This window comes from Salmo salar, chromosome 03 (genome assembly GCF_965601325.2).
Source record: "Salmo salar chromosome 03, fSalSal1, whole genome shotgun sequence".
Classification (NCBI taxonomy): domain Eukaryota; kingdom Metazoa; phylum Chordata; class Actinopteri; order Salmoniformes; family Salmonidae; genus Salmo; species Salmo salar.
In genome coordinates, this window is record NC_138293.1 from 103,215,001 (window position 1) to 103,239,103 (window position 24,103).

At 44.4% G+C, this 24,103-nt stretch overlaps 1 protein-coding gene across 1 annotated transcript in view; it reads right to left on the bottom strand.

Annotated features, from left to right (window-relative positions):
- LOC123732882 (glutamate receptor ionotropic, NMDA 2A) overlaps window positions 1-24,103 on the bottom strand; it is a 228,437-nt gene that overhangs the window by 193,473 nt on the left and 10,861 nt on the right. Inside the window, exon 2 of the mRNA XM_082973145.1 lies at window positions 1,955-2,386. Coding sequence (XP_082829271.1) covers window positions 1,955-2,383 — 429 coding nt within the window. The 5' untranslated portion in view covers window positions 2,384-2,386. The remainder of the gene's footprint in view (window positions 1-1,954; window positions 2,387-24,103) is intronic.

Below are 24,103 nucleotides of genomic sequence, written 5' to 3' on the forward strand. Positions count from 1 at the left end.
GGTAGAACCAGTCAGTACTAGAGACTACCTGGATATAGAGATTCAGTTGAACAGAGACAGAGAGAGAGAGAGCGAAACAGAGAGAGAAACAGAGAGCGAAACAGAGAGCGGGGGTTCAGCTGAGAGAGAGAGAGATTAATTCACTTTTGTATATTATCTACCTCACTTGCATTGGCAATGTTAACATGTGTTTCCCATGCCAATAAAGCCCCTTGAATTGAATTGAATTGAATTGAACAAAGAGAGACAGAGAGAGAGAGAGACAGTGTGACCAGCCACAGGTAACTCTGAGTGTGTGTGGTGCTGACAGTTTTCTTCCTGTGTAAACAACAGATTCCTCTCCACCTCCACTCTGCTCAAGACCTCGGATTAGCACTTATCCTCTCTCTCTCTCTCCCTCTCTCTCCCTCTCTCTCTCCCTCTCCTCTCTCTCTCCCTCTCTCCTCTCTCTCCTCTCTCCCTCTCTCTCTCCCTCTCCTCTCTCTCTCCCTCTCCTCTCTCTCTCCCTCTCCTCTCTCTCCTCTCTCTCCTCTCTCCTCTCTCTCTCCTCTCTCCTCTCTCTCTCCCTCCCTCCCTCCCTCCCTCCCTCCCTCCCTCCCTCCCTCCCTCCCTCCCCACCCCCTCTTCCCCTCTCCCCCTCTCCGTCCCTCCCTCCCTCCTCACCTCGGGTGCAGCAGGTAGACTCGAGGTTAGAGAGTTGGGTCGGTACCCGAAAAGTTGCTGGTTCAAATACCTTGAGCCGAGAGGTAATCTGTTAATGTGCTGCTGAGCAAGAAGGCAGCAAGGCACTTAACCACATTCGCTCCCAATGGAAACCCTGCAGGTGTCTCAGGGGGAGTTAGGATGTGTAAAAAAGGACACAAATATCCCCCCCACAAATCATTATAATGATACATTTATCAGCCACGATCACAGAGGATCTCCCTCTTCACCTTTATCAGCCACGATCACAGAGGATCTCCCTCTTCACCTTTATCAGCCACGATCACAGAGGATCTCCCTCTTCACCTTTATCAGCCACGATCACAGAGGATCTCCCTCTTCACCTTTATCAGCCACGATCACAGAGGATCTCCCTCTTCACCTTTATCAGCCACGATCACAGAGGATCTCCCTCTTCACCTTTATCAGCCACGATCACAGAGGATCTCCCTCTTCACCTTTATCAGCCACGATCATAGAGGATCTCCCTCTTCACCTTTATCAGCCACGATCACAGAGGATCTCCCTCCTCACCCCATCAGCCATGATCATAGAGGATCTCCCTCCTCACCCCATCAGCCACGATCATAGAGGATCTCCCTCCTCACCCCATCAGCCATGATCACAGAGGATCTCCCTCTTCACCTTTATCAGCCACGATCACAGAGGATCTCCCTCCTCACCCCATCAGCCATGATCACAGAGGATCTCCCTCTTCACCTTTATCAGCCACGATCATAGAGGATCTCCCTCCTCACCCCATCAGCCATGATCACAGAGGATCTCCCTCTTCACCTTTATCAGCCACGATCACAGAGGATCTCCCTCCTCACCCCATCAGCCATGATCACAGAGGATCTCCCTCTTCACCTTTATCAGCCATGATCATAGAGGATCTCCCTCCTCACCCCATCAGCCACGATCACAGAGGATCTCCCTCCTCACCTCATCAGCCATGATCACAGAGGATCTCCCTCTTCACCTCATCAGCCATGATCATAGAGGATCTCCCTCCTCCCTCCCTCCTCACCTCATCAGCCATGACCATAGAGGATCTCCCTCTTCACCTCATCAGCCATGATCACAGAGGATCTCCCTCTTCACCTCATCAGCCATGATCATAGAGGATCTCCCTCCTCCCTCCCTCCTCACCTCATCAGCCATGATCATAGAGGATCTCCCTCCTCCCTCCCTCCTCACCTCATCAGCCATGACCATAGAGGATCTCCCTCCTCCCTCCCTCCCTCCTCACCTTATCAGCCATGATCATGGAGGATCCCCCGTGGATGCCCAGGATGGGGATCAGTGTCTGGGAGGAAATAAAATCCAATATCTGAGCGATGGCCTCCTGGTCCGTCCCGTCTCCGAACACGACCCCGTGGATCTTGGTCCCAGACATCAGGTCACACACGTGGGTGATGATACTCTTGGGGTCAGTCTCGTTGACCAGTACGGTAACCACGTTGACGTCCATGGGGTCGTCTTTGCTCCAGAGAGCCCGAATGTCCCGGTCGGAGATGTAGCGCGTCCGGCCCAGGATCACAGCGATGTTGAGGATGGGGACCTTCTGACCTTCGACCTCCCTGACCAGGGTCACCAGGGTCAAGCTGACCAGGGAACACAGGAGAGCTGGGAAGGCCAGGGTCAGCCCCCTACCAACTGACATATTGAGACACTTCATCTCCTGGTGGGGGGAGAGAGAGAGAGAGAGAGGTTAATATAACATGGAGATACTGAAGAAGGTTTTGAGTAAGGTAGGGACAGAAATATGTGTAACGAGAGATAGATTTTTTTTAAATGTAGAAACCATAGAACTGATTCTAATTCTAGAACAGATTCTAATTCTACAACTGAGTCTAATTATAGAACTGATTCTAATTTTAGAACTGATTCTAATTCTAGAACTGATTCTTATTCTAGAACTGATTCTAATTATAGAATACATTCTCATTCTAAATCTGATTCTAATTCTAGAACTGATTCTAATTTTAGAACTGATTCTAATTTTAGAACTGATTCTAATTCTAGAACTGATTCTTATTCTAGAACTGATTCTAATTATAGAATACATTCTCATTCTATATCTGATTCTAATTTTAGAACTGATTCTAATTTTAGAACTGATTCTAATTCTAGAATACATTCTCATTCTAAATCTGATTCTAATTCAAGAACTGATTCTAATTATAGAACTGATTCTAATTATAGAATACATTCTCATTCTAAATCTGATTGTAATTCTAGAACTGATTTTATTTCTAGAAATGATTCTAATTCTATACTAAACAGAAATATAAACGCAACATGCAACAATTTCAATGATTTTACTGAGTTACAGTTCATATGAGGAAATCAGTCAATTTAAATAAATTCATTAGGCCTTAATCTATGGATTTCACATGACTGGGAATACAGATATGCATCTGTTGGTAACAGATAGCTTAAAATAAAATGGGCCTTACAATGTGCCTCAGGATCTCATCACGGTATCTCTGAGCATTCAAATTGCCATCAATAAAAGGCATTTGTGTTTGTTGTCCGTAGCTTATGCCTGCTGTGGTGGTTAATTTCAGCATTACCAAATGAGGAGAGTTACAAACTTCACACACCATCAGAGATATACTTGAACTACATCTTTAATAATAAGAGCTTTGCAAAAAATCTTGACTTTCAATGATGCGCCATCTCTAATGAACCATTGAAAAGTGACAACATAAAAGTACAAAGATCTTTTATAGCCAAGATACACCCCTCTCAACGTACATGACGAACCACAGATCTTAGGAACAGTTCACAAAGGGACTTTATAATTGAGAAGGGAGTATCCCATAGCCAGATAACATTCGCTATAAATTATCGTTCAGTTTGGTCCCTAATGACGAGGTTCTAATCTCGTTCCTGGTACGGGTATAGAACAGAACCATTAGCTCATGTTCTCTGGAATGCTCTTTAGGTTTTATTACCCAAAGACATCCTAAATCTCCTCTGTCGGTGTTAAATCTCCCAGAGGCCCATCCTCAGTAAGACACACACACACAATCGTTAACAGAATACTCTATTCTGTCGAATAAAACAACCATTATAATGCAATACAAGCATTACAACATAATCTTGCAATTTTCCATGACACTGCCCATACCATAACCCCACCGCCACCATGGGACACTCTGTTCACAACGTTGACATCAGCAAACCGCTCGGACACACGACGCCATAAACGTGGTCTGCGGTTGTGAGGTCCGGTTGGACGTACTGCCAAATTCTCTAAAATGATGTTGGAAAAGCGACTTATGGTAGAGAAATGAACATTCAATTCTCTGGCAACAGCTTTGGTGGACATTCCTGCAGTCAACATGCCAATTAGCATGCTCCCTCAAAACTTGAGACATCTATGGCATTGTGTTGTGTGACAAAACTGCATATTTTAGAGTGGCCTTTTATAGTCCCCCAGCACAAGGTGCACCTGTGTAATGATCATGCTGTTTAATCCGCTTCTTGATATGGCACACCTGTCAGGTGGATGGATTATCTTGACAAAGGAGAAATGCTCACTAACAGAGATGTAAACACATTTGTGCAAAACAATTTGAGGGAAATAATATTTTTTGTGCGTATGAAACATGAGATTCTAATGGGATGTTTAATTTCAGCTCGTGAAACACGGGACCAACACTTTACATGTTCCCTTTATATATTTTGTGTTCAGTGTCGATTTAGGCGCACTAGATTGGTGTGAAACAAGTGTAAGAAACTCACTCTTCTCCCACAATTAAACCCAATCCAACGCTTTAAACTGTCCACGAAGGGGAATGAGGCAGAAGGCCAGAGGGATCGGACGGCAGACAACAGTCTAGAAGTTCTGTTAGGCGATCAGAACGGTCCACTACACGGTTCTGTAAGGTAACGCGGTGGGTTAGAGCTCACTACTTTAAACTACAGCCCTATTCCCTATATAGTACACTACTTTATACTACAGCCCTATTCCCTATATAGTACACTACTTTATACTACAGCCCTATTCCCAATATAGTACACTACTTTATACTACAGCCCTATTCCCTATATAGTACACTACTTTATACTACAGCCCTATTCCCTATATAGTACACTACTTTATACTACAGCCCTATTCCCTATATAGTACAATACTTTATACTACAGCCCTATTCCCTATATAGTACACTACTTTATACTACAGCCCTATTCCCTATATAGTACACTACTTTATACTACAGCCCTATTCCCTATATAGTACACTACTTTATACTACAGCCCTATTCCCTATATAGTGCACTACTTTATACTACAGCCCTATTCCCTATATAGTACACTACTTTATACTACAGCCCTATTCCCTATATAGTACACTACTTTATACTACAGCCCTATTCCCTATATAGTACAATACTTTATACTTGAGCCCTATTCCCTATATAGTACAATACTTTATACTACAGCCCTATTCCCTATATAGTGCACTACTTTATACTACAGCCCTATTCCCTATATAGTGCACTACTTTATACTACAGCCTTATTCCCTATATAGTACACTACTTTATACTACAGCCCTATTCCCTATATAGTACACTACTTTATACTACAGCCCTATTCCCTATATAGTGCACTACTTTATACTACAGCCCTATTCCCTATATAGTACAATACTTTATACTACAGCCCTATTCCCTATATAGTGCACTACTTTATACTACAGCCCTATTCCCTATATAGTACACTACTTTATACTACAGCCCTATTCCCTATATAGTACACTACTTTATACTACAGCCCTATTCCCTATATAGTACACTACTTTATACTACAGCCCTGTTCTCAGCTCCTTTCAGAATCTGTCACTCAAATAGAAGGAAATACAATTTCCATTCTAAAAATATACAAACGTGTGTGTGTGTGTGTGGTGTGTGTGTGTGTGTGTGTGTGTGTGTGTGTGTGTGTGTGTGTGTGTGTGTGTGTGTGTGTGTGTGTGTGTGTGTGTGTGTGTGTGTGTGTGTGTGTGTGTGTGTGTGTGTGTGTGTGTGTGTTAGAGGCTTGCCAGTGAGAAGGGACGGCCAGCAGACTAGGACAGACAGGGACTTATAGAATAATGAATAGGAGACTGAACACACACACACACACACACATCCCCTGAACCAGGTGTTCTGAGCATTAGGGTGTGAATAACAGAGGAAACATCTGGGTGATTACATGGTTCAGATACACTGTTCCACTGTTGAGGCTGAGAGAGAGAAAGGTTCTCCATTTCTTAGAGCAAATACAGGGCTTCATACGGCTCAGATCAACTCCTAGACTATCAATCAATCAATCAAATGTATTTATAAATCCCTTCTTACATCAGCTGATATCTCAAAGTGCTGTACAGAAACCCAGCCTAAAACCCCCCCAAACAGAAAGTAATGCAGGTGTGGAAGCACGGTGGCTAGGAAAAACTCCCTAGAAAGGCCAGAACCTAGGAAGAAACCTAGAGAGGAACCAGGCTATGAGGGGTGGCCAGTCCTCTTCTGGCTGTACTGGGTAGAGAGGAACCAGGCTATGAGGGGTGGCCAGTCCTCTTCTGGCTGTACTGGGTAGAGAGGAACCAGGCTATGAGGGGTGGCCAGTCCTCTTCTGGCTGTGCCGGGTAGAGAGGAACCAGGCTCTATACCACTATAATATATATACACTATCACCTCTACTGTTATGGTCACGGATCCCCCCCACCAGTTCCCGAAGGTCGACGTTCCCGGATTTTCTAGGCTTCACTGAACTGGATTCATAACCACCAACCCCCCGGGACTGTCTGATTCCACCTGGTTCCCATTTCCCCTGATCAGTATGTTATATACCTGCACTCTGTTTCCTCTGTAACTGGATTCATAACCACCAACCCCCCGGGACGGTCTGATTCCACCTGGTTCCCATTTCCCCTGATCAGTATGTTATATACCTGCACTCTGTTTCCTCTGTAACTGGATTCATAACCACCAACCCCCCGGGACTGTCTGATTCCACCTGGTTCCCATTTCCCCTGATCAGTATGTTATATACCTGCACTCTGTTTCCTCTGTAACTGGATTCATAACCACCAACCCCCCGGGACTGTCTGATTCCACCTGGTTCCCATTTCCCCTGATCAGTATGTTATATACCTGCACTCTGTTTCCTCTGTAACTGGATTCATAACCACCAACCCCCCGGGACTGTCTGATTCCACCTGGTTCCCATTTCCCCTGATCAGTATGTTATATACCTGCACTCTGTTTCCTCTGTAACTGGATTCATAACCACCAACCCCCCGGGACTGTCTGATTCCACCTGGTTCCCATTTCCCCTGATCAGTATGTTATATACCTGCACTCTGTTTCCTCTGTAACTGGATTCATAACCACCAACCCCCCGGGACTGTCTGATTCCACCTGGTTCCCATTTCCCCTGATCAGTATGTTATATACCTGCACTCTGTTTCCTCTGTAACTGGATTCATAACCACCAACCCCCCGGGACTGTCTGATTCCACCTGGTTCCCATTTCCCCTGATCAGTATGTTATATACCTGCACTCTGTTTCCTCTGTAACTGATTCCACCTGGTTCCCATTTCCCCTGATCAGTATGTTATATACCTGCACTCTGTTTCCTCTGTAACTGGATTCATAACCACCAACCCCCCGGGACTGTCTGATTCCACCTGGTTCCCATTTCCCCTGATCAGTATGTTATATACCTGCACTCTGTTTCCTCTGTAAATGTTGGATATTGTTCTCATGTCCGTTGGACGTGTGAGTACCTATGTGTTTTGTGTAGCTGTTAAGCTGGGTGCTATATATATATATATATATACAGTGGGGAGAACAAGTATTTGATACACTGCCGATTTTACAGGTGTCTTTTATACAGGTAAGGAGTTCAAACAGGTGCAGGTAATACAGGTAATGAGTGGAGAACAGGAGGGCTTCTTAAAAGAAAAACTAACAGGTCTGTGAGAGCCCGAATTCTTACTGGTTGGTAGCTAATCAAATACTTATGTCATGCAATAAAATGCTAATTAATTACTTAAAAATCATACAATGTGATTTTCTGGATTTTTGTTTTCGATTCCGTCTCTCACAGTTGAAGTGTACCTATGATAAAAATGACAGACCTCTACATGCCTTGAAAGTAGGAAAACCTGCAAAACCGGCAGTGTATCAAATACTTGTTCTCCCCACTGTATATATATATATATATATATATATATATATACTGTGTATTACGGGTCTCGTCCCGTGTCGTTCAACGAGGTTTACCTTCGCTCGTTTGTTTGGGTACAGCCCAGTGTTCTTGTATGTGTGTTTGTTTTGGGTGTATTAAAAAAAAACTCTTGTGTATTCCTGCACCTGTCTCCAAAATCATTTATACCAGTGTAACAGTACAAGGGGGGTCCTGTAGTAACAGTTATGGTACAAGGGGGGTCCTGTAGTAACAGTTATGGTACAAGGGGGGTCCTGTAATAACAGTTATGGTACAAGGGGGGTCCTGTAGTAACAGTTATGGTACAAGGGGGGTCCTGTAGTAACAGTTATGGTACAAGGGGGGTCCTGTAGTAACAGTTATGGTACAAGGGGGGTCCTGTAATAACAGTTATGGTACAAGGGGGGTCTTGTAATAACAGTTATGGTACAAGGGGGGTCTTCTAGTAACAGTTATGGTACAAGGGGGGTCTTCTAGTAACAATTATGGTACATAGGGGCATCCTGTAATAACAGTTATCGTACAAGGGGGGTCCTGTAATAACAGTTATGGTACAAGGGGGGTCCTGTAATAACAGTTATGGTACAAGGGGGGTCCTGTAGTAACAGTTATGGTACAAGGGGGGTCCTGTAATAACAGTTATGGTACAAGGGGGGTCCTGTAATAACAGTTATGGTACAAGGGGGGTCCTGTAGTAACAGTTATGGTACAAGGGGGGTCCTGTAGTAACAGTTATGGTACAAGGGGGGTCCTGTAATAACAGTTATGGTACAAGGGGGGTCTTGTAATAACAGTTATGGTACAAGAGGGGTCTTCTAGTAACAGTTATGGTACAAGGGGGGTCTTGTAATAAAAGTTATGGTACAAGGGGGGTCCTGTAATAACAGTTATGGTACAAGGGGGGTCCTGTAATAACAGTTATGGTACAAGGGGGGTCCTGTAGTAACAGTTATGGTACAAGGGGGGTCCTGTAATAACAGTTATGGTACAAGGGGGGTCCTGTAATAACAGTTATGGTACAAGGGGGGTCCTGTAGTAACAGTTATGGTACAAGGGGGGTCCTGTAGTAACAGTTATGGTACAAGGGGGGTCCTGTAGTAACAGTTATGGTACAAGGGGGGTCCTGTAATAACAGTTATGGTACAAGGGGGGTCCTGTAGTAACAGTTATGGTACAAGGGGGGTCCTGTAGTAACAGTTATGGTACAAGGGGGGTCCTGTAGTTACAGTTATGGTACAAGGGGGGTCCTGTAATAACAGTTATGGTACAAGGGGGGTCCTGTAATAACAGTTATGGTACAAGGGGGGTCCTGTAGTAACAGTTATGGTACAAGGGGGGTCCTGTAGTAACAGTTATGGTACAAGGGGGGTCCTGTAGTAACAGTTATGGTACAAGGGGGGTCCTGTAGTAACAGTTATGGTACAAGGGGGGTCCTGTAATAACAGTTATGGTACAAGGGGGGTCCTGTTATAACAGTTATGGTACAAGGGGGGTCCTGTAATAACAGTTATGGTACAAGGGGGGTCCTGTAATAACAGTTATGGTACAAGGGGGGTCCTGTAGTAACAGTTATGGTACAAGGGGGGTCTTGTAGTAACAGTTATGGTACAAGGGGGGTCCTGTAGTAACAGTTATGGTACAAGGGGGGTCCTGTAATAACAGTTATGGTACAAGGGGGGTCCTGTAATAACAGTTATGGTACAAGGGGGGTCCTGTAGTAACAGTTATGGTACAAGGGGGGTCCTGTAATAACAGTTATGGTACAAGGGGGGTCCTGTAGTAATAGTTATGGTACAAGGGGGGTCCTGTAGTAACAGTTATGGTACAAGGGGGGTCCTGTAATAACAGTTATGGTACAAGGGGGGTCCTGTAGTAACAGTTATGGTACAAGGGGGGTCCTGTAGTAACAGTTATGGTACAAGGGGGGTCCTGTAGTAACAGTTATGGTACAAGGGGGGTCCTGTAATAATAGTTATGGTACAAGGGGGGTCTTGTAATAACAGTTATGGTACAAGGGGGGTCTTCTAGTAACAGTTATGGTACAAGGGGGGTCTTGTAATGACAGTTATGGTACAAGGGGGGTCCTGTAATAACAGTTATGGTACAAGGGGGGTCCTGTAGTAACAGTTATGGTACAAGGGGGGTCCTGTAATAACAGTTATGGTACAAGGGGGGTCCTGTAATAACAGTTATGGTACAAGGGGGGTCCTGTAGTAACAGTTATGGTACAAGGGGGGTCCTGTAGTAACAGTTATGGTACAAGGGGGGTCCTGTAGTAACAGTTATGGTACAAGGGGGGTCCTGTAATAACAGTTATGGTACAAGGGGGGTCCTGTAGTAACAGTTATGGTACAAGGGGGGTCCTGTAGTAACAGTTATGGTACAAGGGGGGTCCTTTAGTTACAGTTATGGTACAAGGGGGGTCCTGTAATAACAGTTCTGGTACAAGGGGGGTCCTGTAATAACAGTTATGGTACAAGGGGGGTCCTGTAGTAACAGTTATGGTACAAGGGGGGTCCTGTAGTAACAGTTATGGTACAAGGGGGGTCCTGTAGTAACAGTTATGGTACAAGGGGGGTCCTGTAATAACAGTTATGGTACAAGGGGGGTTATGTAATAACAGTTATGGTACAAGGGGGGTCCTGTAATAACAGTTATGGTACAAGGGGGGTCCTGTAGTAACAGTTATGGTACAAGGGGGGTACTGTAGTAACAGTTATGGTACAAGGGGGGTCCTGTAGTAACAGTTATGGTACAAGGGGGGTCCTGTAATAACAGTTATGGTACAAGGGGGGTCCTGTAATAACAGTTATGGTACAAGGGGGGTCCTGTAGTAACAGTTATGGTACAAGGGGGGTCCTGTAGTAACAGTTATGGTACAAGGGGGGTCCTGTAATAACAGTTATGGTACAAGGGGGGTCTTGTAGTAACAGTTACGGTACAAGGGGGGTCCTGTAATAACAGTTATGGTACAAGGGGGGTCCTGTAATAACAGTTATGGTACAAGGGGGGTCCTGTAATAACAGTTATGGTACAAGGGGGGTCCTGTAATAACAGTTATGGTACAAGGGGGGTCCTGTAGTAACAGTTATGGTACAAGGGGGGTCCTGTAGTAACAGTTATGGTACAAGGGGGGTCCTGTAGTAACAGTTATGGTACAAGGGGGGTCCTGTAGTAACAGTTATGGTACAAGCGGGGTCCTGTAGTAACAGTTATGGTACAAGGGGGGTCCTGTAGTAACAGTTATGGTACAAGGGGGGTCCTGTAGTAACAGTTATGGTACAAGGGGGGTCCTGTAATAACAGTTATGGTACAAGGGGGGTCCTGTAGTAACAGTTATGGTACAAGGGGGGTCCTGTAATAACAGTTATGGTACAAGGGGGGTCCTGTAGTAACAGTTATGGTACAAGGGGGGTCCTGTAGTAACAGTTATGGTACAAGGGGGGTCCTGTAGTAACAGTTATGGTACAAGGGGGGTCCTGTAATAACAGTTATGGTACAAGGGGGGTCCTGTAATAACAGTTATGGTACAAGGGGGGTCCTGTAGTAACAGTTATGGTAGAAGGGGGGTCCTGTAATAACAGTTATGGTACAAGGGGGGTCCTGTAGTAACAGTTATGGTACAAGGGGGGTCCTGTAGTAACAGTTATGGTACAAGGGGGGTCCTGTAATAACAGTTATGGTACAAGGGGGTCCTGTAGTAACAGTTATGGTACAAGGGGGGTCCTGTAGTAACAGTTATGGTACAAGGGGGGTCCTGTAATAACAGTTCTGGTACAAGGGGGGTCCTGTAATAACAGTTATGGTACAAGGGGGGTCCTGTAATAACAGTTATGGTACAAGGGGGGTCCTGTAGTAACAGTTATGGTACAAGGGGGGTCCTGTAATAACAGTTATGGTACAAGGGGGGTCCTGTAGTAACAGTTATGGTACAAGGGGGGTCCTGTAGTAACAGTTATGGTACAAGGGGGGTCCTGTAGTAACAGTTATGGTACAAGCGGGGTCCTGTAGTAACAGTTATGGTACAAGGGGGGTCCTGTAATAACAGTTATGGTACAAGGGGGGTCCTGTAGTAACAGTTATGGTACAAGGGCGGTCCTGTAATAACAGTTATCTTACAAGGGGGGTCCTGTAGTAACAGTTATGGTACAAGGGGGGTCTTGTAGTAACAGTTATGGTACAAGGGGGGTCCTGTAGTAACAGTTATGGTACAAGGGGGGTCCTGTAATAACAGTTATGGTACAAGGGAGGTCCTGTAATAACAGTTATGGTACAAGGGGGGTCCTGTAGTAACAGTTATGGTACAAGGGGGGTCCTGTAATAACAGTTATGGTACAAGGGGGGTCCTGTAGTAACAGTTATGGTACAAGGGGGGTCCTGTAGTAACAGTTATGGTACAAGGGGGGTCCTGTAATAACAGTTATGGTACAAGGGGGGTCCTGTAATAACAGTTATGGTACAAGGGGGGGTCCTGTAGTAACAGTTATGGTACAAGGGGGGTCCTGTAGTAACAGTTATGGTACAAGGGGGGTCCTGTAATAACAGTTATGGTACAAGGGGGGTCCTGTAATAACAGTTATGGTACAAGGGGGGTCCTGTAATAACAGTTATGGTACAAGGGGGGTCCTGTAGTAACAGTTATGGTACAAGGGGGGTCCTGTAGTAACAGTTATGGTACAAGGGAGGTCCTGTAATAACAGTTATGGTACAAGGGAGGTCCTGTAATAACAGTTATGGTACAAGGGGGGTCCTGTAATAACAGTTATGGTACAAGGGGGGTCCTGTAATAACAGTTATGGTACAAGGGGGGTCCTGTAGTAACAGTTATGGTACAAGGGGGGTCCTGTAATAACAGTTATGGTACAAGGGGGGTCCTGTAGTAACAGTTATGGTACAAGGGGGGGTCCTGTAGTAACAGTTATGGTACAAGGGGGGTCCTGTAATAACAGTTATGGTACAAGGGGGGTCCTGTAGTAACAGTTATGGTACAAGGGGGGTCCTGTAATAACAGTTATGGTACAAGGGGGGTCCTGTAATAACAGTTATGGTACAAGGGGGGTCCTGTAGTAACAGTTATGGTACAAGGGGGGTCCTGTAGTAACAGTTATGGTACAAGGGCGGTCCTGTAATAACAGTTATGATACAAGGGGGGTCCTGTAGTAACAGTTATGGTACAAGGGGGGTCCTGTAGTAACAGTTATGGTACAAGGGGGGTCCTGTAGTAACAGTTATGGTACAAGGGGGGTCCTGTAATAACAGTTATGGTACAAGGGGGGTCTTGTAATAACAGTTATGGTACAAGGGGGGTCCTGTAATAACAGTTATGGTACAAGGGGGGTCCTGTAATAACAGTTATGGTACAAGGGGGGTCCTGTAGTAACAGTTATGGTACAAGGGGGGTCCTGTAGTAACAGTTATGGTACAAGGGGGGTCCTGTAATAACAAGCAGTTGCTACATGGAATGTCAGCGCTTTACTGCAAATTAAGAAATCATGTGACTAAACTAAAGAAAAAGTTTCAAGAAACTATACGACAAAACAAAAGTTCAGTGATATAAAGACTGATAGTAAAAAATTGCTTTGGAGCTCCTTAAATTACATTTTTTGGGGGGTAAAAAAAGCCAACTTGGCTCCTTCATTCATTGAATCAGATGGCTCATTCATCACAAAACCCCACTGATATTACCAACTACTTTAATGATTTTTTTCTCCCCATTGGCAAGAAAAGCAAACTTAGGGATGACATGCCAGCTACAAACGCTGACACTACACCTCCAAGTATATCTGACCAAATTATGACAGACAAGAAGTGTACTTTTGAATTCCGTAAAAAGTCAGTGTGGAAGAGGTGAAAAAAAAAAAAGTATTATTGTCTATCAACAATGACAAGCCACCGTGGTTTGACAATCTGGATGGAAAATTACTGAGGATAAAAGCGGACGATATTGCCACTCCTATTTGCCACATCTTCAATTTAAGCCTGTTAGAGAGCATGTGCCCTCAGGCCTGGAGGGAAGCTAAAGTCATTCCACTACCTAAGAAGAGTAAAGCCCCCCCTTTACTGGCTCAAACAGTCGACCAATCACACCCTTAATAAACTTCTGGGTAAAAAATGGAGTATTTGACCAGAGACGATGCTATTATAACAGTCAACAAACTGACAACAGACTTTCAGCTTCCTGGGAAGGACATTCAACAAGCACAGCACTCAACACAAATTACTGATGATTGGCTGAGAGACATTGATGATAAAAAAAAAGATTGTGTGGTGGGGCGGGGCGGGGGGGGGACTGTCTTGTTAGACTTCAGTGCAGCTTTTGACATTATCGATCATAGTCTGCTACTGTAGGAAAACATACGTGTTATGGATGTACACCCCACTGCTATAATGTGGATAAAGAGTTACCTGTCTAACAGAACAGAGAGGATGTTCTTTAAATGGAAGACTCTCCAACATATTGATACAACAGTAGCTAAGATGGAGGGGAGAGAAGTCTGTCCGTGAAAAAAGTGCTGCTCTGACAACTTAACAGCATGTTACAGGTAGGGTCGAGTTCTACTGTATAGATACTGTAGTGAATGTTACAGGTAGGGTCGAGTTCTACCGTATAGATACTGTAGTGAATGTTACAGGTAGGGTCGAGTTCTAACATATAGACAATATAGTGAATGTTACAGGTAGGGTCGAGTTCTACCGTATAGATACTGTAGTGAATGTTACAGGTAGGGTCGAGTTCTACCGTATAGATACTGTAGTGAATGTTACAGGTAGGGTCTAGTTCTACCATATAGATACTGTAGTGAATGTTACAGGATGTTACAGCTTTAACATATAGATACTGTAGTGAATGTTACAGGTAGGGTCGAGTTCTAACATATAGATACTGTAGTGAATGTTACAGGTAGGGTCGAGTTCTAACATATAGATACTGTAGTGAATGTTACAGGTAGGGTCTAGCTCTAACATATAGATACTGTAGTGAATGTTACAGGTAGGGTCTAGCTCTAACATATAGATACTGTAGTGAATGTTACAGGATGTTACAGCTCTAACATATAGATACTGTAGTGAATGTTACAGGTAGGGTCCAGCTCTAACATATAGATATAGTTGAGTGATGGTGGTTCATTTCAAATGTGAAACCAGATGAGTCAGATTTAAGGAATGAATTGTATACCTCATTATCTTGGATCAGAGTTGCGAATAAAAAGCCATTTCTCAGATTGGCCAATAAAAATAAAAGGATTAAGATGGGCCAAAGAACACAGACACTGGACAGAGGAACTCTGTCTAGAAGGCCAGCATCCAGGAGTCGCCTCTTCCCTGTTGACGTTGAGAGTGGTGTTTTGCGGGAACTATTTAATGAAGCTGCCAGTTGAGGACTTATGAGGCGTCTGATTCTCAAACTAGACACTCTAATGTACTTGTCCTCCTGCTCAGTTGTGCACCGGGGCCTCTCACTCCTCTTTCTATTCTGGTTAGAGCCAGTTTGTGCTGTTCTGTGATGGGAGTAGTACACAGCGTTATACGAGATCTTCAGTTTCTTGGCAATTTCTCACATGGAATAGCCTTAATTTCTCAGAACAAGAATAGACTGACGAGTTTCAGAAGAAAGTTCTTTGTTTCTGGCCATTTTGAGCCTGTAATGGAACCCACAAACGCTGATGCTCCAGATACTCAACTAGTCTAAAGAAGGCCAGTTTTATTGCTTCTTTAATCATAACAACAGTGTTCAGCTGTGCTAACATAATTGCAAAAGGGTTTTCTAATGATCAATTCGCCTTTTAAAATGATAAACTTGGATTAGCTAACACAACGTGCCATTGGAACACAGGAGTGATGGTTGCTGATAATGGGCCTCTGTACGCCTATGTAGATATTCCATAAAAAATAAATCAGCCGTTTCCAGCTACAATAGTCATTTACAACATTAACAAATATCTACACTGTATTTCTGATCAAGTGGATGTCGTTTTTAAAATGGACCAAAAAAAACCCCAAAAAATCTGCTTTTCTATCAAAAAACAAGGACATTTCTTTACAAAGTAAAACATGAGAGACAAGCTTTTTGACACGAGCGCATTCGGGGCGGTGAGTGAGCTGCGTGTCGTCGTTGGGTGAGTCAGTGAAAGCTATTTTCCGGACTATATAATTTCCTCCTCGTAGTTGTACAATACATTTCTCTCCTACACACCTAGGCTTCGACTATTGACGGATTCAAGACAAGGTCTTTTTATTTTTTTATTATGGATCTCAGATTCTCTCAGTTTTGTCGGTGTCAAAAGTACGCTGTCATTTTCAATCATTTTGTGACGTTTTAGAAGAGATTCTGCTTACAGTTTCCAATCATAAATTGGATGAAATGTGTTAATAAAAAGGACACATTTTCCCAGACCCTAGGCTACAAAAAAATATATATTTATATTATAAAACCCCTCTCTCTCTACTCTACTGCTCTATACCAGTATGCAAAACCCCTCTCTCTCTACTCTACTGCTCTATGCCAGTATGTAAAACCCCTCTCTCTCTCTCTACTGCTCTATGCCAGTATGCAAAACCCCTCTCTCTACTGCTCTATGCCAGTATGCAAAACCCCTCTCTCTACTGCTCTATGCCAGTATGTAAAACCCCTCTCTCTACTCTACTGCTCTACGCCAGTATGTAAAACCCCCCTCTCTCTCTACTGCTCTATGCCAGTATGCAAAACCCCTCTCTCTACTGCTCTATGCCAGTATGCAAAACCCGTCTCTCTACTGCTCTATGCCAGTATGTAAAACCCCTCTCTCTACTGCTCTATGCCAGTATGTAAAACCCCTCTCTCTCTCTACTGCTCTATGCCAGTATGTAAAACCCCTCTCTCTCTACTCTACTGCTCTATGCCAGTATGCAAAACCCCTCTCTCTACTGCTCTATGCCAGTATGCAAAACCCCTCTCTCTACTCTACTGCTCTATGCCAGTATGCAAAACCCCTCTCTACTCTACTGCTCTATGCCAGTATGCAAAACCCCTCTCTCTACTGCTCTATGCCAGTATGTAAAACCCCTCTCTACTCTACTGCTCTATGCCAGTATGCAAAACCCCTCTCTCTACTGCTCTATGCCAGTATGCAAAACCCCTCTCTCTCTACTGCTCTATGCCAGTATGCAAAACCCCTCTCTCTCTCTCTACTGCTCTATGCCAGTATGCAAAACCCCTCTCTCTCTCTACTGCTCTATGCCAGTATGTAAAACCCCTCTCTCTCTACCCTACTGCTCTATGCCAGTATGCAAAACCCCTCTCTCTCTACCCTACTGCTCTATGCCAGTATGCAAAACCCCTCTCTCTCTCTACTGCTCTATGCCATTATGCAAAACCCCTCCCTACTCTACTGCTCTATGCCAGTATGTAAAACCCCTCTCTCTACTGCTCTATGCCAGTATGCAAAACCCCTCTCTCTCTCTACTGCTCTATGCAAGTATGTAAAACCCCTCTCTCTACTGCTCTATGCCAGTATGCAAAACCCCTCTCTCTCTCTACTCTACTGCTCTATGCCAGTATGCAAAACCCCTCTCTCTCTCTCTCTACTCTACTGCTCTATGCCAGTATGTAAAACCCCTCTCTCTCTCTACTGCTCTATGCCAGTATGCAAAACCCCTCTCTCTCTCTACTGCTCTATGCCAGTATGCAAAACCCCTCTCTCTCTACTCTACTGCTCTATGCCAGTATGCAAAACCCCTCTCTCTCTACTCTACTGCTCTATGCCAGTATTCAAAACCCCTCTCTCTCTACTGCTCTATGCCAGTATTCAAAACCTCTCTCTACTCTACTGCTCTATGCCAGTATGTAAAACCCCTCTCTCTCTACTCTACTGCTCTATGCCAGTATGTAAAAGCCATGATAATGCACACAAGTGATTGTTTTTCTTCTACGTTCCAGCACCTCAGGACCCCCCAGGTCACTTTTGGTTCCAGTACCTCAGAACCCCCCCCTCCCCCCATCCCTTCCTCAGCTCACGTTTTCTTCCAGTACCTCAGAGCCCTCCAGGTCACCCCCCTCCTCTCGGCTCACGTTTTGTTCCAGCACCTCACAATTTATAAATGAAGCACAGCACATTTCAAAATTAGCCTTTCCATTGTTCCAGTTAGCAGTTAGCTGCGCTAAACGGTCATAGCTTTTCCATCGTTCCAGTTAGCAGTTAGCAGCGCTAAACGGTCATTAGCCTTTCCATTGTTCCAGTTAGCAGTTAGCCGCGCTAAACGGTCATTAGCTTTTCCATTGTTCCAGTTAGCAGTTAGCCGCGCTAAACGGTCATTAGCCTTTCCATTGTTCCAGTTAGCAGTAGCAGCGCTAAACGGTCATTAGCCTTTCCATTGTTCCAGTTAGCAGTTAGCCGCGCTAAACGGTCATTAGCCTTTCCATTGTTCCAGTTAGCAGTTAGCCGCGCTAAATGATCATTAGCCTTTCCATTGTTCCAGTTAGCCGCGCTAAACAGTCATTAGCCTTTCCATTGTTCCAGTTAGCAGTTAGCCGCGCTAAACGGTCATTAGCCTTTCCATTGTTCCAGTTAGCAGTTAGCCGCGCTAAACGATCATTAGCCTTTCCATTGTTCCAGTTAGCCGCGCTAAACAGTCATTAGCCTTTCCATTGTTCCAGTTAGCAGTAGCAGCGCTAAACGGTCATTAGCCTTTCCATTGTTCCAGTTAGCAGTTAGCCGCGCTAAACGGTCATTAGCCTTTCCATTGTTCCAGTTAGCAGTTAGCCGCGCTAAACGGTCATTAGCTTTTCCATTGTTCCAGTTAGCAGTTAGCCGCGCTAAACGGTCATTAGCCTTTCCATTGTTCCAGTTAGCAGTAGCAGCGCTAAACGGTCATTAGCCTTTCCATTGTTCCAGTTAGCAGTTAGCCGCGCTAAACGGTCATTAGCCTTTCCATTGTTCCAGTTAGCAGTTAGCCGCGCTAAACGATCATTAGCCTTTCCATTGTTCCAGTTAGCCGCGCTAAACAGTCATTAGCCTTTCCATTGTTCCAGTTAGCAGTAGCAGCGCTAAACGGTCATTAGCCTTTCCATTGTTCCAGTTAGCAGTTAGCCGCGCTAAACGGTCATTAGCCTTTCCATTGTTCCAGTTAGCAGTTAGCAGCGCTAAACGGTCATTAGCCTTTCCATTGTTCCAGTTAGCAGTTAGCCGCGCTAAACGGTCATTAGCCTTTCCATTGTTCCAGTTAGCAGTTAGCCGTGCTAAACGGTCATTAGCTGTTCCATTGTTCCAGTTAGCAGTTAGCCGCACTAAACGGTCATTAGCTTTTCCATTGTTCCAGTTAGCAGTTAGCCGCGCTAAACGGTCATTAGCCTTTCCATTGTTCCAGTTAGCAGTAGCAGCGCTAAACGGTCATTAGCCTTTCCATTGTTCCAGTTAGCAGTTAGCCGCGCTAAACGGTCATTAGCCTTTCCATTGTTCCAGTTAGCAGTTAGCCGCGCTAAACGATCATTAGCCTTTCCATTGTTCCAGTTAGCCGCGCTAAACAGTCATTAGCCTTTCCATTGTTCCAGTTAGCAGTAGCAGCGCTAAACGGTCATTAGCCTTTCCATTGTTCCAGTTAGCAGTTAGCCGCGCTAAACGGTCATTAGCCTTTCCATTGTTCCAGTTAGCAGTTAGCCGCGCTAAACGATCATTAGCCTTTCCATTGTTCCAGTTAGCCGCGCTAAACGGTCATTAGCTTTTCCATTGTTCCAGTTAGCAGTTAGCCGCGCTAAACGGTCATTAGCTTTTCCATTGTTCCAGTTAGCAGTTTGTTAAAACATTACCATTAATTTGCATCTTGTCTCTGTTTGTTAGTGTCTCTCCTGGACAGAGTGGCACAAGGTGGATAACAGAAGGCCTGATTTGGCACCTTTTTCACAGCACAGGGCGCTGCTCTGCCCTTAGAGAGGCACGGTATCATTTTAGGATTTACAAATCATTTTGCCAGTGATAAAACTATTATGCTTAGCATTTTCTATATGGAATAAATCATTTAAAAAACGGATATCTAAAAACGTAAATATAATTTTTTTTAAACGCATTAAAGCCATATGCTGTGTAAATGTTAATGTTTATAAAAAAAATATAAAAAAATGTAATCGTGTGATTTACAATCAATTATAAACTGGGTGGTTCGAGCCCTGAATGCTGATTGGCTGACAGCCGTGGTATATCAGACCGTATACCACGGGTATGACGAAATATTTATTTTTACTGCTCTGATTATGTTGGTAACCTGTTTATAACAGCAATAAGGCACCTCGGGGGTTTGTGATATATGGACCAATATACCACGGCTAAGGGCTGTATCCTATATACCCTTAGCCGTGGTATATTGGCCATATACCACACCTCTTTGGGCCTTATAGCTTAATAATTACATCACAGGGATATATCCCATAGAGATCCTATTAAATGACTAGAAGGGGCGCTATGTCATAAACCCTCAAGATTCCAGAATGGTGTGAAAATGGCAGCCATCTTGGTCAGGGAGAAATCAAAAAACCAGTCTAATTGGAATGAATGACAGTAGAGGCATCGTCCTGATTTTACCATGCAGGAAAATGTCATGTGATATCAGACATTTTGTAATAGAATTATAGTCAACCTAAAATAATATAATATAATTATAAATACAGTTTATATGAGGTTTATACACATTTTCTGTATAAATAACCTCTAAAATATATCTAAACTGACCATAAAAATGTCAACATTTTAGTTTTCCTGTTAAAGCTGCGAGTGCTATTATATGATACAACGTCAGTAATTGTTGCCTTCACAACTTGTCTAAGTCCCATCATCAACTGATAACAGACAGGATGTGGTTGAGGAATGACTGCCTTGTTGACATATTGGCAAATAATTTGACTAATTCATGGAATCATTCCTCTAAAACTGTCTGGCTAGCTAGCTAACACACATACAGCGCAGATAAATTCTTCACATTCGTTATTCTTCACCATGTCTCATCACAGCACTGGCAACACCATGGTTGATCAACATGGCTGACCGTTAGCCCGTCACAAGAAGGTTCATGTCCCTTCTAGTATTCTGATTCCTGATTCTATGCTGTAACCTTCCTAACACTGGAGCAGTCTGTCTGTCTGTCTGTCTGTCTGTCTGTCTGTCTGTCTGTCTGTCTGTCTGTCTGTCTGTCTGTCTGTCTGTAAACATATTGTACACATCTCTCTCTCTCCTTTCTCTCTATCTCCATTTCTCTGTCTGTCTGTCTGTCTGTCTGTCTGTCTGTCTGTCTGTCTGTCTGTCTGTCTGTCTGTCTGTCTGTCTGTCTGTCTGTCTGTCTGTCTGTCTGTCTGTCTGTCTGTCTGTAAACATATTGTACACATCTCTCTCTCTCCTTTCTCTCTATCTCCATTTCTCTGTCTGTCTGTCTGTCTGTCTGTCTGTCTGTCTGTCTGTCTGTCTGTCTGTCTGTCTGTCTGTCTGTCTGTCTGTCTGTCTGTCTGTCTGTCTGTCTGTCTGTCTGTCTGTCTGTCTGTCTGTAAACATATTGTACACATCTCTCTCTCTCCTTTCTCTCTATCTCCATTTCTCTGTCTGTCTGTCTGTCTGTCTGTCTGTCTGTCTGTCTGTCTGTCTGTCTGTCTGTCTGTCTGTCTGTCTGTCTGTCTGTCTGTCTGTCTGTCTGTCTGTCTGTCTGTCTGTCTGTCTGTCTGTCTGTCTGTCTGTCTGTCTGTCTGTAAACATATTGTAGATAATTAATGGGATTGGTTCAGTTGTTGCCGTCATACAAAGACTATCTATCGCTTCTTGGTACGACAGCAGTAGCTTAAGTGATGTTTGGCAGACAGGGAGCGTCCCCACACTACCACTGAACACACACATCTCTCTCTCTCTCTCCCTCTCTCTCGCTCTCTCTCTCTCTCTCTCTCTCTCTCTCCCTCTCTCTCTCTCTCTCCCTCCTCCCTCTCTCTCTCTCTCTCTCTCTCTCTCTCTCTCTCTCTCTCTCTCTCCCTCTCTCTGTCTCCCACTCTCTCTCTGTCTCCCTCTCTCTCTCTATTTCCTCTCAATTCAATTCAATTCAATTCAATTCGCTTTATTGGCATGACGTAACAATATACATATTGCCAAAGCTTATTTTGGATATTTACAATATAAAAATAAATAAAAATGAGAATCAAATATTGTCAACGGGACAACAGTAACAACAATAACCAAGGGTCAAAATAACCAACACATTGAACAATAACAATAATCATACAGTAGAGGACATGTGCAGGTTTATTGGTCTGTCAGACACTGTCCCTCATCTTATGGCAGGCAGCAATGTAGTATTTCCTCTCTCTCTCTGTCTCCCTCTCTCTCTCTGTCTCCCTCTCTCTCTCTGTCTCTATTTCCTCTCTCTCTCTCTCCATTTCCTCTCTCCTTTCTCGCTCTCTCCATTTCCTCTCTCCTTTCTCTGTCTCTCCATGTCTGTCTGTCTGTCTGTCCGTCCTATGGTGCTATAGACCCAGGAGAGATCTCTCCATGGTTCTGAAGTTGAACACTCTCCGTCGCGCATCACTGCCTCGGCACGCTATTGGCCCAAAGCCAGAACAGAACTAGGTTTCAGTACCATTAATAATGTATGATAATAATGTATGATAATGATGTATGATGATAATGTATGATAATAATGTATGATAATAATGTATGATAATAATGTATGATAATTATGTATGATAACGATGTATGATGATAATGTATGATAATAATGTATGATAATGATGTATGATAATAATGTATGATAATAATGTATGATAATAATGTATGATAATGTCCACTATCCTAAAATGATGATTAATATCTTTGTATTTGAGAGGAACCACATTCTATTGATGAGCCTAACCCCTTACTACATTAACATGTCTTCATGGGTTATTAACACACACACACACACACACACACTCACACACACACACACACACACACACACACACACACACACACACACACACACACACACACACACACACACACACACTCCACAAACACACACACACGCACACACACACACACACACCACCACCACCACCACCACCACACACACACACACGCACACACCACCACACACACACACACTCCATAAACACACACACACACACTCCACAAACACACACACCCCACCACAAACACACACACACAAACATACACACACACACACACACACACACACACCACCACCACCACCACCACACACACACACACGCACACACCACCACACACACACACACTCCACAAACACACACACACACACACACACTCCACAAACATACACACCCAACCACCACACACACACACACCACACTCACATGTTACGAGGCTCATGTGTGAACAGGAATATCTATGTTTTAAATAGTTAAATGGATACTTTATGGGTATATATAGTTATATATAGCTATGTGAACATAGCCTGGTTAACCTACACATGGTTGGAGCAGCAGGTAGTCTAGTGGTTAGAGTGGAGGGGAGGCAGGTTGCCTAGTGGTTAGAGTGTTGGGACGGCAGGTAGCCTAGTGGTTAGAGTGGAGGGACGGCAGGTAGCCTAGTGGTTAGAGTGGAGGGGAGGCAGGTAGCCTAGTGGTTAGAGTGGAGGGACGGCAGGTAGCCTAGTGGTTAGAGTGGAGGGGCGGCAGGTAGCCTAGTGGTTAGAGTGGAGGGGCGGCAGGTAGCCTAGTGGTTAGAGTGGAGGGGCGGCAGGTAGCCTAGTGGTTAGAGTGGAGGGACGGCAGGTAGCCTAGTGGTTAGAGTGGAGGGACGGCAGCTAGCCTAGTGGTTAGAGTGGAGGGACGGCAGGTAGCCTAGTGGTTAGAGTGGAGGGACGGCAGGTAGCCTAGTGGTTAGAGTGGAGGGACGGTAGGTAGCCTAGTGGTTAGAGTGGAGGGACGGCAGGTAGCCTAGTGGTTAGAGTGGAGGGGTGGCAGGTAGCCTAGTGGTTAGAGTGGAGGGGCGGCAGGTAGCCTAGTGGTTAGAGTGGAGGGACGGCAGCTAGCCTAGTGGTTAGAGTGGAGGGACGGCAGGTAGCCTAGTGGTTAGAGTGTTGGGACGGCAGGTAGCCTAGTGGTTAGAGTGGAGGGGCGGCAGGTAGCCTAGTGGTTAGAGTGGAGGGACGGCAGGTAGCCTAGTGGTTAGAGTGGAGGGACGGCAGGTAGCCTAGTGGTTAGAGTGGAGGG